The sequence below is a fragment of the Equus quagga genome, chromosome 13, assembly GCF_021613505.1.
Source record: "Equus quagga isolate Etosha38 chromosome 13, UCLA_HA_Equagga_1.0, whole genome shotgun sequence".
Taxonomy (NCBI): Eukaryota; Metazoa; Chordata; class Mammalia; order Perissodactyla; family Equidae; genus Equus; species Equus quagga.
Genome location: NC_060279.1, coordinates 13539285 through 13554915, shown reverse-complemented (window position 1 = coordinate 13554915; position 15631 = coordinate 13539285). Strand labels below are relative to the sequence as shown.

Here is a 15631-nt window from a genome sequence, read left to right as displayed (position 1 = left end):
GATTTTTCCCATTGTATTTATATTTTGATCATGCAGTTAAATATTTGCAGATAATTTCTTCTTATTGGTTTTTATTATTTAAATTCACTTTATAGACTATTTCAGTTTATAGTGTTAACAACAGAGTTGTTTTTCCTCATATAAGCAGTATAAATATAAGCAATGTTCTCAATATTATCACATAATCTTTTCCTTCTCACTCACATTTTAAAAATCATCTGTATCATTCAGTGCAATCCCAATCAGAATCCCAATGACATTCTTCACAGAAATAGAACAAAGAATCCCAAAATTCATATGGGGCAACAAAAGACCCCGAATTGCTAAGGCAATCCTGAGAAAAAAGAACAAAGCTGGAGGCATCACAATCCCTGACTTCAAAATGTACTACAAAGCTACAGTAATCAAAACCGCATGGTACTGGTACAAAAACAGGCACACAGATCAATGGAACAGAATTAAAACCACACATCTATGGACATCTTTGACAAAGGAGCTGAAAACATACAATGGAGAAAAGAAAGTCTCTTCCACAAATGGTGCTGGGAAAACTGGACAGCCACATGTAAAAGAATGAAAATGGACCCTTCTTTTATGCCATTCATAGAAATAAACTCAAAATAGATCAAAGACTTAAAGGTTAAGACCTGAAACCATAAGACTTCTAGAAGAAAATATAGGCAGTACACTCTTTGACATCAGTCTTAAAGGATCTTTTCCAACACCATGTCTTCTCAGACAAGGGAAACAATAGAAAGAATAAACAAATGGGACTTCATCAGACTAAAGAGCTTCTTCAAGGCAAGGGAAAACAGGATTGAAAGAAAAACACAACCCACCAAGTGGGAAAAAATATCTGCAAATCATATATCTGACAAAGGGTTAATCTCCATAATATAAAGAACTCACACTACTCAACAACAAAAAATCAAACAACCTCATCAAAAAATGGGCAGGGGATATGAACAGACATTTCTCCAAAGAAGATATACGGATGGGCAATAGGCACATGAAAAGATGTTCATCATCACTGATCATCAGGGAAATGCAAATCAAAACTACACTAAGATTTCACCTTACACCCATTAGAATGACAAAAATAACTAAAACAAATAGTAACAAATGTTGAAGAGATTGTGGAGAAAAAGGAACCCTCATACACCGCTGGTGGGAATGCAAACTGGTGCAGCCACTATGGAAAACAGTATGGAGATTTATAAAAAAATTAAAAACAGAAATAACATATGACCCAGCTATCCCACTACTAGGTATCTATCCAAAGAACTTGAAATCAGCAATTCAAAGAGACCCATGCATTCCTATGTTCATTGCAGCATTATTCACAATAGTCAAGACGTGGAAGCAACTTAAGTGCCCATGGACTGATGATTGGATAAAGAAGATATGGTGTGTGTATATATATATATACAATGGAACACTACTCGGCCATAAAAAAGGATAAAATTGTCCCATTCACAACAAGTGAATGGGTGTTCACTTGAGGGTATTATGTTAAGCAAAATAAGCCAGATAGAGGACAATCTCTGTATGACTCCACTCATATGGGGAAGATAAACAAACATATCGAGAACAGATTAGTGGTTTCCAGGGGAAAGGGGGAGAGGGGGTGGGCACAAAGGGTGAAGTGGTGCACCCACAACATGACTGACAAATAATAATGTACAACCGAAATTTCACAAGGTTGTAAACTACCATAATCTCAATAAAAATAGAAAAAAAATCATCTGTATCATATTTTAAATTTTATAGAGCTATGGTTCCCACCCCTGAGTGTACAAAGGAATCACCTGGGGATCTTTAGAAATTACTGATGCCTGGACCTCATCTCAAGAGGTTCTGATTTCATTGTTACGGGGTGCAGCCTGGGATGGGGCAGGGGCCGGTGGGAGGGGCCGGGTGGCAGGTCGCAGCCACAGTACGGGTGATTCCAACGTGCAGCCAACGTTAATAACTACTGCTCTGGTGTTTAGGGTCTGCTTCTCATCCAGGGGCAACCATCAGAATCACTTGCAGAGTTGTAAGCATCTATGCCCCATCTAGAGATTTTTATTCAGTTCATCTGGGCCAGGGCCTGAGTATATGGATTTGAAAAATCCTCACAAGTGATTCTCAGTGCATCCCTGGCTGAGAGGCTGTTACAGGATTATTTATGCTGGTTTCCTTCATCTGTCTGGCTTTCCAGACAAGATTATTGTGGCTTTATCATGACTTTATTATCTGGTAGGGGTAAGTGCCCCCTTACAACTCTTAAAAAAATTTACAGCTATCTGCTTTTGCCTATCTATGCTTCTGCATCAGTGGTGATGTAGAAGCATAAATAAACCATTTCTCAAACCTTCACCTGGGGAACATGAAAAGAATCCACGGATGCAAGCCCCACCCACACAGGACCTGGGCTCTGCATTCTTTATTAGTGTGCCTGGTGATTCTGAAACACATCCAGGCCTGAGGACCACTATTCTGGAATCTAGAAGATCCTCTCAGTAATTGTTGAATTCAAAGTAATTTTTTTTTGGTGAGGAAGATTGTCCCTGAGCCAACATCTATCGCCAATCGTCCTCTTTTTGCTTGAGGAAGATTGTCCCTGATTTAACATCTGTGTCCATCTTCCTCTATTTTGTATGTGGGACACCTCCACAGCATGGCTTGATGAGCGGCGTGTAGGTCCACACCTGGGATCTGAACCCACAAACCCAGGGCTGCCGAAGCAGAGTGCATGAACTTAACCACTATACCACCTGGCCGCCTTATTGGGCTTTTGGTGAGGTTTGCATTAAGCTTCCAACGCAGCCTTTGAGGTTCACCTTAAGACTCACTTTCTCTACAAGGACTTTTCTGGCTGCCCCAGCCCACCTTAATGACTTACTTCTCTAAACTCCTAATTAACCGACAGCCAGTTATCATTTAGCTCGGTGCACACTTGTTATTTAATTCTTTCCTACCAGATCGTAAGCACCTGAAGGGCAGGGTCTGGCATCTCTCCCCTAATTCCCAGTATGGTGCTGGCCCATAGAAGGCACTTGGTAAATGCTTACCTTCATGATCTCCACAAATTCCTGGAGTTTATCAAAATCCTTGTCCATTACATCCTTTATCTAATGTGGAAGAAAGGCACAGTGCATATTACTGAAGACAGCTGTGGAGTCGGCTTTGGGACATTTAAAGCAAAGGGCAGCAGATGCTCCCCTGGAATGAGCTGGATAAAACTCAAGGAATGGACTAATAATGGCCTATTAAAGCTTCTTGGCTCCCAAGGAGTCTATGAAGGGCCTAGGGTGCATGTACCGTCAGGTCACCGCCACCACCGGCCTTGGCACAGCTCAGATCTAGCTATCGCAAGGTTTCTGTGTGGAGCTCAGAGCACAGCTTCAGTCACACCTTGCTTGAGCATTTCCTTTCTTTCTAAGTATGCTATCGGGGGTTCCCTCAACGAAACAAGAAGAGAGTTCCTGCTCTGCAGCTTGCTCAGGGGAGGTGACTAAGGAGATTGGAATTGGTCCTTGACTGCCCTCAAATTCCAGGTCAACCCCTCTCATTCTGTCACTAAGATTTTATCTCCCGTTCTTATCAATGAGACACCTTGGAGAGTCCTTACCATTCAAAAATTGGGTTTAAGCATCAAACAAGTAAGAAATAGATATCCTAGGCTGCTCAACACTTAAATACTCAAGAGGATTCGGGCTGAGTCAGTTTGATGGCTTTTTCCATGCAGTTCCCGATTTTCGTTGCTATTCAACATTAGGCGTTGCATTTTCCCCGAAGCTCCCTTTTCCTCCAAGTTACGAACAGTCTCATCCTCTTACCTGTTTTATCTCCTCCATTTTTTCCTTGAGCTCTTCCCTTACCTCCCTGAGTTCATTCTGAGGAAATAAAATAGGGAAGGGAAGGTAAAGAATTGTCTTGGATGGAAGGGAAACGGTCAAAAGGAGGAAAGGAAAGATCCTGGGGCATTTTCAAAAAAGGAACAGGGAGATGCTTCCCATTAGGGAGGAAGGAAAGGATGTGCTAAGAAAACAGGATGGTGGGACATAGAGACATCGTGGGCCTCCTGATCCAATGCCCTGGGGAGGGTACCCCTTCGCTTCTGTGACGTCAGCACCTGAATCTAACCATGGGGAAGCATCAGACAGCCCAAACTAAGGGTCATTCTACAAAACAAATGATCCGTAATCCTCAAAATGGCAACGTCCCAAAAGACAAGGGTTGAAGAACTGTTCCAGAAGAGAGGAGACTCAGGAGACATGGAAACCAGATGTGACGTGTGATCCCGGATTGGATCTAACCAAAAAGGTTTTTTCTTTTGTTATGACAGACATTAGTGGAATAATCGGCGAAATTAGAATAATGGCGATAGATGGGTACTTTATCAATGTTAACTTCCTGATTTTGATAATTGTACTGTGGCTATGTAAGAGAGTGTTGTTGTTTTGAGGAAATATACCCCGAAATTTGAGAGAAGCACGTTCTCAAATGGTTCAGGAAATATATATATTATATGTGTGTGTGTGTGTGTGTGTGTGTGTGTATGAAACCCAACATATGTATATATAGAGAGAGAACAATGATAAAATGCCAACATTTGGGGAATCTAGTGAAGGGTATACTAGAATTCACTGTACTATTTTTTGAAACTTTTCTGTACATCTGAAGTTACTTCAAAATAAATTTCAAAATATTGAAATGAAGTTACTTCAAAATAAAGAGTTAAAACAGAGCAAAAAAAGAAGCGGAGGGAATGAAGTTGCAGGGCCTGGAATGGAATCGAAGATGCCAGCAGGTCTTCCGCCGTGAGGTTGTTCCGTGGGCCCCACCTCTCCCTGTGCTGCTCCGGCCCCTGCTGCCTGTGTGGGCACACTACCTTTAGCTCCTGTGTCCCTCCTGGTTTGGTAAACGGCCCTTCTTGTTTAACTCCTTTGTAGTCATATGTCTGTTGATTGAAATCAGAAACACAGAATATTGGAGACTGCAGGTGTGGGGCGGCTGAGGCCGGAGAGATCGCCCTGAGTTTCTGTTCCTCCCTTCTGGCCAGGGCAGAGCGGTGACAGCTGGTGGCCCCACCTGCACAGCAGCTTCCAACATCCTGCTCCCCTCTCCCTGAACTCATCTCCGCTCTCCTCCTGGCCCTCTGGGCCTCAGCTCTCAGGGCCTCTGCACGAGCTGCTTCATCGCCCACAATGCTCTTCCTCGGCCTTTGAGTGGCCGGTGTCTTGTCCTTCAGCTCTCAGCTCAAAGGAAAGCCTTTCCCTGCTCCCCAGTCTACAGCAGCCACTAGTCCTGTCTCCCTATTTTAATTCTCTGCATAGCAGGTGATACTACTGAATTTTTCCTTGCTCGTGTACGTATCTGATTAGTTACTAGTGTGAAGTTCTATGAGAGCAGAGAGCTTGTCTCTCAGTGTATCCCCCAGCACCTGGGAAAGGTCTTGGCCACCAGGAACAGCGAATGACCCCTGACTCCAAGTCACCTCCCCATGGGTCTCAGGCCTGGCTGCTGGCATGGCCTCCAAAAATCTTCTCACTTTGGTCGGCTCTGGCTTCAATTCCAGGCAAACAGTCTTGTAATTCCTGTTCTGCGAACAGAGGAGGTTGGGATTCAGCCTGTCAGGCATTAGGACTGGGGAGGATGACCCCCGACCCTTGCAAGAGCCCCCACCCCAACCCTGTCTGTCCAACTGCACTTGAGCTCAGGCCCCCATACCCCACCAGTGCCTGAGTCAAGACAAGTCAAATTCGGTCACGTTATACTCTCCTTATGTCAGCCGGCAGCTTCTCCCGGCTGGGGAGCCTGGGCGGGGAAGCACTTTAAGATAACTAAAGGAAGCCATATAAGTATTATTTCAGGACCACGGGCTTTGGAGACAGACTTGGGTTCCAATCTCAGCTGTCCTCCTTACTAGTGGTGTCAACTTGGGCAAGTTATTTAGTCTCTCTGAGCCTTCATTTCCTCATCCGTAAATTGGTGCTGATAATTACATTTATCTAATAAGGTTCTTAGCGCCTTAGACATGCCTGTTAGATGCGGGCCAGCCACAGGCCTGGCATGGGCCCTTGGCTCCAGGAGTGTGGGGATGGGGTGGAGCATTATAGTGCTCCTTGTCCCTGAGGGAGTCAGCAGTGGCCTCTTTCCTTCCCACCCCAAGGCCAGAAATTAATCCCGCCCTCCTTCCAGGCTGAGAGGCTGCTTCATGCTGAGAACAGAGAACGAAGAGCCCAGGATTCATCGGGGCATTCTCTGAACCCCTTCTCCCACCATCACGTCTCCACTCAGGGGGAGCCCGGAGGCCCCACGTGGTCCACCAATGCTTCTCCTTTACCGGGTTTGTTTTCTTCAGTTCTGCCTTCTTGGCCGACATGATGGAGGAGGCCGGAGTGCTCTTCAACCTCCCAACCTCCCCACAATGGGCCCCCGTGACCAGGCCACTGTCCTATGCAGATTACAGGCCAAGGTGAGGGCAGGAGGACCACCTCTCTGTGTGCAGAACAGCTGAGGTCACAATGCCCTGGACCCATGTGCCAGCCCGGAGTGTCACCACAGCTTTGAGCCTGCGGCGCCTCAGCCCCTGAGAAGAGGGACTCGGGTCAAGTGCCGAGCTCTCCTGACGTGCATGGACCCTTTGTCATTTGGGGTTGAGATGCCCTGAAGTCTCTCTGGTTGAGGGTGCATCTACAATGCTAACCCGGGGTTCTCCGTGCTGGTGGGGTGCCGATCTCGGCAGGGAGATTTCTGTGCCCTGGCCTGACTGCATGGCTGGCCCTGTCCCCTCTCTCCCCTGCACCACCCCAGTCTCTTCTCTTGGTTCTTCTATCATCCTGGAAGAGGGTTGGGGCAAGAAGCAATGCGTGGACAGTGCTGACAGTGAGAAGTCTGGGGTGGGGTGGGGAGGAATCCTGGGCCGTTCTGAGCGCAGCTGTAATCTGCACTTAGAGAGTCAAAGGAACATAGCCTCCCTGGCACCTAAAAATCACTCAGAATTCCAGTTAGCAAGCCTAATTTCTCTTCTCCTCTTTCACTTCCTTCTTCCCTCTCATTTCAGCTACTAGTTGCTAGGGCAAAGGTCAACTTGGAACTTCTGAGAACAGACGGCACAGGAGTAGAGGAACTGATGCAAATCACGTGGGACATAGGTGCCCGCTCTCCAGTAATGACTGACCACCCTCCCTGCGTGTGCCCGGCCCTCCCAGAGGCACTGAGCACCAACACTCCCTCTGGAGCCACCTGCAGCATTTGTCATGGATTTTCTAGGGGGCTATTTCACAGCCGCCGTCTGGTGATAGCCCTCTATCTTATTCCACCACAACCATCATACAAGGAGAGTGTGACTGTCACTCTGTTCACTTGCAGAGGGAGGAGCAGGGGTGGTGGTGAGCTTCCCAGCCTTGCTTTGCCCACTCATAAATGAGGGGCTGGCACTTTCAGATCCTTGACCACTTCGCTCAGTCCTCCCAGATCCTCTGTCCACGTGGCAGAAGGGCCTTTCTCCATAGGTTTCCAAAGATCCTACAAGCTTGAGCCAGGAACTACAGTGAGAACGACCGACCCCATCTCAACAGTTACTAGTCCTTGGAAGATGGGCACTGTTTCCTCCTCCTTGGGCCTGAGATCCTCCTGGACCTGCAGCCAAGTTTCCTTTGCTTGGCTGAGAAGTTGTTAAAAATGAGCCTCCTTCTAGCCAAGCATGTCACATGACCCCACTGGCCTACAGATCAGGAAATTGGGTCTAAAAGAAGTCAATTTAACAACAGACCTACAGCTCCAAGCTGGGCCTTCACATAGTAGATACCATTCACGCTCCATCTTTGTTATTATCAATATGTTCTGGAAGGGCTAGGAAGTCCATTTGGTGAAACTGAATAAACACATCTCAGGTTATTTTCTTCTCTAAGATTTTGCACCTGCAGGAGGTGCCAGGTTGAAGCAGCATGTGACGCTGGATATTGCCAGGGTACAACTTTGTTACATGCAAGCCATAGGCCACTCTTACCTGAAAAACGCCAGATAGGCTCTTCCTAACCCCCATTCATGGCAAAATCCATTGGTACCAGGGCAAGGAGCATAAAGCCCACGGATGTTCGAATGGAGTTTGGTGGAGAAGGGATATTCACAACAGAGAAAGAAGCAGCCACAAGTCAATGTCATTTGAATTTCCTTTTCGTTACAAGGGTCCTCGTTTCTCAGTTTCATGAAGATGGTGTTGTCTGGGAGGCTGGTGTGGGAGAAACAATTTCAAAATGGTCTTAGGCCTCTGAATTTGGCTTCTCGTGATTCCAGGATCTGGCCCACGATGAAGCCCAGGCTCAGCCACCACCCACATCTGGGCTGAGAGAATGTGAAGAGAATGTCATCCGTGCTTAGGGGCTTATCTGACGGCTGGGTGACAGTGTTCTAAAGCCTATGAACGTTTCTCAAGGGTCCCAGAATCCTGACCGCCGGAGTCTCCAGTCAACCTCGCATGACATAGCTAATTCATGTGACCCACGTGATTTGCTCTTACAACTCCTGCCAACACACTGCAGTCTCTGCGTGCTGCCCTCAGCCCAACGGGCTCTCTGCTTCCTAGGCCCAGGAAACCTCTCACACACATTTTTCAGAGATTTAACATGATTGGTGACTGCATTGTCCTACTTGACTGATTTATAGGCACCTTAGAAAGCTCTACACTGTGCAAGGCACAGGGATCTTTTCCCATTGACACATTAGTTACTATGCAATTTCTGACTGTTTCTGTAAATAGTGTATTAGACCTTGGCTAGAATCACAATCCTATTATATTGTTTCTATGGAAAAATTATACCAGTTTCTATCATGTGAACTTCTAGGACCTCTATTTCAGGAACACAACATAATATTCGGACGAGATCATTGTGCACCTCCAGCTAATTCCATACAGCTAGTAGTAAGTGAGAAGTCAGAGCAGGTGTATTGTGTGAGGATCGCAGGCTTTTTTCTCCTGCGTGTTCACCGTGCCAGGGAGATGTTTGCTGAGCCTCCCAGGACCCAGGGGACCCTGTTACTATTCCCACAGCCGGCCGTTACAGAGCACTGCGGTGGGAGATAAAGCAAGAGCTGCCAACAGCCAGAGGCTCCCATTCCTGCCACGTACGGCCCCTGGGGCCACCTCGCTCAGCTAGTGTTCCCTCACCCTCTTTGGGTGCAATCCAGAGAGAGGACGGCAGTTGTCCTCCTGCCTCTTGGAGCTTCCCTGCTCAAGCCTCTCTGCAGTTGCCCTCCCAGTCCCTGACAGCCTGCTCTCCGCCTCTGACCCCTCCAAATTTCTATTTAGCATGGCAGCGATAAAACTGATCGGCACGATAGCCTCTCCCAATTGCCCTTGTTGGGGGATTATTTTTCACATGGTGTCCAGGGAGATGGGAGGACTCCATGGGTTAGCCTGGGAGCAGCCTGCATTGTTCCACTGCCACTTCTTTGGCTGGAACGCAACCACAAGGCCACCCTAACTGCAAAGGAGGCTGGGACACGTGGCCAGGTTTCTCCCAAGAATAAGAGGGAAAAGGTTAAGGAGCAGGTAGCCAATGTCTGCCGCACCTTCCTCGTGCATCTCATCCTTCTTATGTCACTCTAACAAGTCCCCTGGAAGAAAACTTGATTTAGGGGTCTTCTGTTTTTAGTGCAAAGGGAGGTAGCCAACAAGGTCCAAAAGGGAAGATTACAGAGGACACTTGAGCTAGGATTAAATCTCCTAGCAAATGTGAACTGGCATGGTTAGAGCTGGGGTTAGGGATCCACCTCTTTGTCACCCGAATGGCCAATGGGTTAGGACGTTGAGACAGAGATTTTAATAATGATCCTGTTTGTCCCAGGCTTGACGATACCATGGGCCCAGTCCACCCCAGTCCCGTTCTGCGGAAGGCCCTGCAAACCGCACTCCCTCCCGCAGGCACCAGAATGTGGGGCTGCTCTGAAGCTTCTGTTGTCCTAAGCCCTCTGAGCAGCACTGGGGCCCAACCAAGCTGCCTGACCTTGGTCAGTACCTGGGGGTTGGGCCCTGCTCCAGGCCTCTTGGCTGAGTCCACAAGCAGCTTCAGATGAAGCTGTCTAACCCAATGAAGCCACCTGAACATGATCCCTGCCTGAGGACAGCTACGTGTGGGCCTCATTGCCAGACATGGACAACAACCCAGACTGGACCACAGTTCTCCAGAACCTGGAGACACTGGCTGCTAGTTGGCCTCCTATGGGGTCAGCCTGGCCAGTGTCTTTTTCACATATAGGCGCTTCCTTCTCTTCACCATTCTGCCCTTGGGGTCGTTGGCACCTTAGAGTAGAGTCCATGTGAAGAATGGCCCGGGGGTGAATAACCTTCCTTGGTAGGAGTTCCAGAGCCTGGGCTGGGGCAAGAGTATCTCTGACCTGGAGCTGCGGATGATGAAAGCAAGGAAGCTTCTAGAGCCATGAGTCTAGAGAAGGCTGTTTAAACCTGTCTCCACACAGGGGAGCCAAACGCGGATTCTGAGAGCCGTCAGGGAGGGGACAGCTCCTGGCACAGGCACAGCAGCCCGGAAGCTCCCAGGGGGGCTGAGCTGTGAGGGGGGGAACTCTGGTGCATTTCAAGACTAAGAATTAGGCAGTTTCTAAGAGGTTTGCTCCTTCCTTCTTGTTCTGAGCTCCACGCAGGGCTGTGGACCTTTTCCTTTTTGGCAAACAGCATTGACAGAACGCTCACAAACTGGTGCTTGGTTTCCTGGATCTTGAATTCAATGGATTCCATGTTCTTCTTGCATTTAATGCCAAAATGCTTGGCTGTTCTGATCTAGTTTAGATTTAATGAAGATAAAAAACATACATCTGGGTCCACTTTGGGATGCTGTACATAAAATTGGTTTTCGTTTAGCTCCTAGTCCTGCTGTGGGGAAACTGCTCTGCTGAGCCATCCTGTGGGCTGACATGGGTGGAGCAGAGGCCACAGCTCAGAATCAGCCAGTTCCCTGATGTGGTTCTGAACGTTGTCCTGGATGTTGAGAGTCCAGCTTTCTCCAGCCCTCCCAGCATTAAACTGGCCAGTGTGGATTCTTTTTGCAACTAAGAGCCTGACTGACAGAGTTGGCCACAAGTTCCTGCTAATTGTAGCTCTTTGGAAACTCACACATGTGCAGCTATAACTCCTGGCTGGTGACCCAGGAGGACATTTCCTCTGGAAATGTGGAAGACTTCTAGTTGGTGACATCTCATGGAATCTCAGTGTTGGTAATTTTAATTAGTGGCCATGAAAAAAGGGGTCTGATAGCTTTCTGCTCAGTCCCTCAGGATTTTCTACAATGAGTGCTTTCACTTGACTGGTTTTCTGTAGCTGAACGTCAGACAGACGCTCTTTATTGCATGAAGACACCTAGGATGGCCTTTCCTCACTAGAGGTTGGTGACTCATCCCCTTGGATGTTTGGTCTGCGGGCAGCGCCCTCTCCAGCAGCCTGTCCCAGCAGGTGTGTTGCACACCAGATCAGCCTCCACTCTCTGCTCCATCTGGCCCCAGTTCACCTTCACCTGGCCTTGTCACCACATACAGCAGTTTGGACTGGACTTAAATCTACACATCCTTTCACGGCGTGGAAGAACAAGAAGGTGTGCCCTGAGCTGTGTGTGTGTCAAGCCGATATCTCACCAAGGCAGACCTAGCAGGAGGCCCTGGGTTCTCAGGCCCCTTCCATTCAGACCCTGGCCCCTGGCCATTCTGAGACTAGATCCTTCCTTCCTCCCTTTGTCCTTGATGGAGAGCTTTCTCCCACCCCACCACCACAGCTGGTGGTATCGAGGCAAACTCTTCTAGAAAGACATTTCTCTCTCTCCGTCCACCTTTATGAATCGGCCCATTCCCCATCTTGTGCTCACTCAAGGTACTTTGTCCCCTGGAGCCCATCTAGTAGGAGGCGATTTGCCCACCCTCTTCAGATCCCTCATTCTTCCAGGAGGGAATACCTTGTTTTTCAGATTCCCTCAAGAAGCCCTCAGCCATGGCTGCACCCTGTCACTGCCCCCTTCTGAGCTCATTCTCAGAGCTGCCCTCAAGAGTGCAACCCCAGCTCCGAGCCCACCCCCACCCCCCAGCCTCCTCAGCCTGTTTGCACAGCTTCGTTAGTGCCAAACAGGCGTGCAGATTACGCAGAGCTGCGTGGCATCATTTCCTTGTGGAACGAAGGGATGGCTTAGGTGTGAAGAGATGTTGGGCTGTCCCGTTGCTAAGGAGGGACTTTTGGTACCCCCGAAGAGGGGCTTTGCGCGTGTAGACTTGGAGTCTCTGGCTCAGTGGTTTCCTGGCGGCCCTGGCAGTCTTCTTCCTGTAGGTTGAGCTAGAGTCAAGGGTCCCCATCCCAGGACTTGAGGAGTCACTACAACGGAACAGCTAGTGCCTTAACCAGGCACTGTGCATGTATTTCTACCTCACTGTGATGGTGGTTCCACTCGTGCATACATTCTGCAAACCAATCAAACCGTATCCTTAAAACAGGTGCATTTGATTGTGTGCAAACCTTAAAACACTTCAGTTAATCTCGAGACGATAAAGAGATGCAGTGTTTCTTGCACATTGGCATCTGTGCAGTGTGTCAAAGCCATGATAAAGATTATTTCGTTTAATCCTCATAATACCATTGCAAAAGAGCTATTCCTACCCTCATTTTACAGATAAGGAATTGTTTAGGAAGACCACCCCCAGTCTTTCCTCCCGTGTGTCTCCTTTATTCTCACACCACTACCACGCTCACCACACTCCTGACACCAGAGGTGTGGGGGATTTTCCCCACAACAAGCAATTCTCTGTGACACCAGCTAGGTAGCCTACAATTTCACTCAGTTTTGACACTATCAACCTGGAGATAGTGTCAGATGCCACAGGTTAAGGGCTCAGTCCTACAAGACTATCCTCCCCTTCCCCCGACCCCTGACTTTAGGCACCAATCGCAAGTCCAGGTTGTCACCTGTGCTTCTGACCAATCAGCTATAGATCGGAGGTTCCTACTACCCCCTTCTGGGTTCAATTAATTTGCTGGAGCACCTCACAGAACTCAGAGAAACATTTTACTTACTAGATTACTGGCTTATTACAAAAGGACATAACTCAGGAAGAGACAGATGGAAGTGATGCACAGGGTGAGGTATGGGGAAAGGGCACAGAGCTCTCACGTGCCCTCTCCGAGGGTGACACTCTGCCCAAATCTCCATGTGTTCACCGACCTGGAAGCTCTCTGACCCAGACACTTAGGATTTTCGTGGTGCCTTCATGTAGGCACGATCAGTCATTAACTGTGGAGGATGGGGGGTTGGGGCTGAAAGTTCCAAGCTCCTCATCATGGCTTGGTCTTTTGGGTCACCAGCCCCCATCCAGGAGCCCACCAAGAGTCACCTCATTAGAACAAAAGACAGTCCTATCACCCAGGTTTTAGGAGCTCTGTGCCAGGAACCAGGGGCAGAGACCAATATATATATTTTCTATTATCTCATAGGAATCAAGGCTTAGAGAAAACCACTCGAGTTGTGCTTGGCTGGGGCCTTGTGGCCACAGTGCACGTCTCCAACAAAGACCCCAGTCGTTGGCAACTCGCTTTGCAGAAGAACACCTGCTGGCGCTCAGGGAAGCTGAGAGCCTGTCCCTATAATAAAGTGAGTGTGGCAAATGCAGCTTCCGCCTTGGGGACACAGATCTAGTTGGTCTGGGAGCAAAAGTAGCTGTAGATTGTGGGAAAGTGAGAGTTGTAGACCTGCACCTGAGGGTGAGCTGTGTCTGGGTGGATGGACGGCCGGCCCCCTCGGGAGCAGACGCTGCAGGAGTCTCCGCTGGCTTCCCGCGGCTCATGCAAACCTAGTGTTTGTTCCCGGGTCGCTCAGGAAGCCGGCTGCTTCCTTCTCTCGGTTCCTTTCACCCTGCCTGTGTTTTCCGGCGCAACTCCAGCGAAACTCACGTCCTGGGGAGCAGGGCTGTCCTCCCTTCTCTCATCACCAGCGCTCCGTGTCCAGTCTAAGTTTCCTCATTCTTTCAAGTGTTCAAGATCTCTACGGACCAGACAGACTCCTAGGTAGGAGTGGGAATCCAAAGAGAAAAACAATAGCAACTCCTAATACAAACGGTAACGCCTCCTCTTTACTGAGCGGTTTTGCTGGACTCGCCTTGGGGTGAGGGCTTTGTGACTACGGGGGCGCAGGCCCTGCTCTGCAGGAGCTCACAGTCTAGGGGAGGAAAGAGAAATGCGCATGGACTTTCAACCCTGAGCGCGAGCGAGCACCGCCCTGCGGAGACGCTGGCCTGACCCCGCCCCTCAGTGCGCTTCCCGGCCTGGTTCTGTCCGCTCCGCGTGGGAAGCCCGCGTGCCCAGCGGGGCCCTTAATTCAAGACACGTGAATGGCCCCCAGGGCCGAGTGAGAGGGTCCGAGTAGGGTGGCGGTTCCCAGGCCAGGGGTGTCAGGTTCTCTTCTGTCCCCAGAGAGTGGCCCTGAGAGGCCCTGGCACAAAGGGGCTCCCACTGGGATGAAGCCATCCGAAGCCATCACGGCACAAGAGGATATTGTGGCAGGACAGTATGTTGAAGCGTTAACCACCGTTTCCTCCTCCCTTTGGCCCTTCAGTCCGAGGGGCTGTTTGCCCTCCAGGCTGTGGTTTCCAATAGCACATTCCTTGGGCGAGTGGAGAGAGCTCCGGGCATAAGCTGGGTGTTGGGAGGGTTGGAGAGAGAGAGAGGGCGAGCGCGGGTGAGCAAGCCCTTCCTGGTTGCCCAGAGAAAGTGCTGTGCTCTCTGGTCTGTGCTTAACCAGGGAGCCAGGGCCTAGACCGGGGTGGGGGTCCCTGACCTCCCCAAGTAGGACCTGTTGGGGCCCAGCGCCTCCCTACCTCCTGCTTTGTGGGCACCTGAGCCTGAATTGCTGCCCCGCTGCTTCCTATTACCATGTAGTCTTGAGCAAGTGGTCTCCCTTCTCCGGGCCACAAGTTTCTCACCTGTGAACTGGGGACCACGGTGGCCTCTCCCTAGTGTGGTGGCAGTTGTGCGTGTGGGCAGGGAGGACGGCCCAGCGCCGCCTGGCGCACACATGGCAGTTCCTCCTCCCTCCCCACCTCCTCCTCTCTCTCCCTCCCAACCCCTTCCTCTGTCTCCCTCCACTCTGGCCCTTGAGGACCCCAGGATCTATCAGAGCCTGCCCTCCGTCACCCTACTCCCTGCCTCCCCGGATCCCTGTAAGCTGCAGGCGGACGGGGATCTTTTCTGCTTCACTCAGGCTTTCCTCAGCACCTCAACCGTGGCTGGCATGCAGTAGGCACTGAATAAACATTTGTCTAGTAAAATCTGTCAGTTTGGGTTGGAAAGAGGAGGAGAGTGCAGAGCAAGGAAGAAATAACCAGACCATGCCAGCCTCTGCCGGGGAGCCTGTCCTGCGCAGCATGCTGGCTTGGGCGCTGCTGCTCTCCCTCCGCGCAGCAGGTAAGGCCGCCCGGGCTCGGCAGGAGGGCACCGGGCTCCCCGCGTGCACAGGGCTAGGGTCTGGGGCCGTGCAGGGCCGGGCACCTTTCTCCCGAGGGTCCCAGGTTGTAGGGGAGACAAAGTGGAAAGAAATGAATGCTTTTCATCTGTCAGTCCAGGCGCGGTGGGCGGAGCCCTCACCCCTAGCCCCCC

At 49.7% G+C, this 15631-nt stretch overlaps 2 protein-coding genes across 3 annotated transcripts in view; one reads left to right on the top strand and one right to left on the bottom strand.

Moving 5' to 3' along the window:
• The window catches only part of TEX35 (testis expressed 35), a 30428-nt gene extending 24055 nt beyond the window's left edge, over positions 1-6373 (bottom strand). Inside the window, exons 1-5 of the mRNA XM_046680760.1 lie at positions 6335-6373; positions 5540-5590; positions 4880-4948; positions 3825-3881; positions 3057-3116 (exon numbers count right to left, since the gene is read on the bottom strand). Coding sequence (XP_046536716.1) covers positions 3057-3116; positions 3825-3881; positions 4880-4948; positions 5540-5590; positions 6335-6373 — 276 coding nt within the window. The remainder of the gene's footprint in view (positions 1-3056; positions 3117-3824; positions 3882-4879; positions 4949-5539; positions 5591-6334) is intronic.
• Positions 6374-15312: 8939 nt separating this feature from the next.
• The window catches only part of CLEC20A (C-type lectin domain containing 20A), a 15787-nt gene continuing 15468 nt past the window's right edge, over positions 15313-15631 (top strand). Inside the window, exon 1 of one of the 2 annotated variants that reach the window (XM_046681506.1) lies at positions 15313-15439. In XM_046681506.1, coding sequence (XP_046537462.1) covers positions 15364-15439 — 76 coding nt within the window. In that variant the 5' untranslated portion in view covers positions 15313-15363. The remainder of the gene's footprint in view (positions 15440-15631) is intronic. The other variant, XM_046681507.1, reaches the window with a different exon arrangement.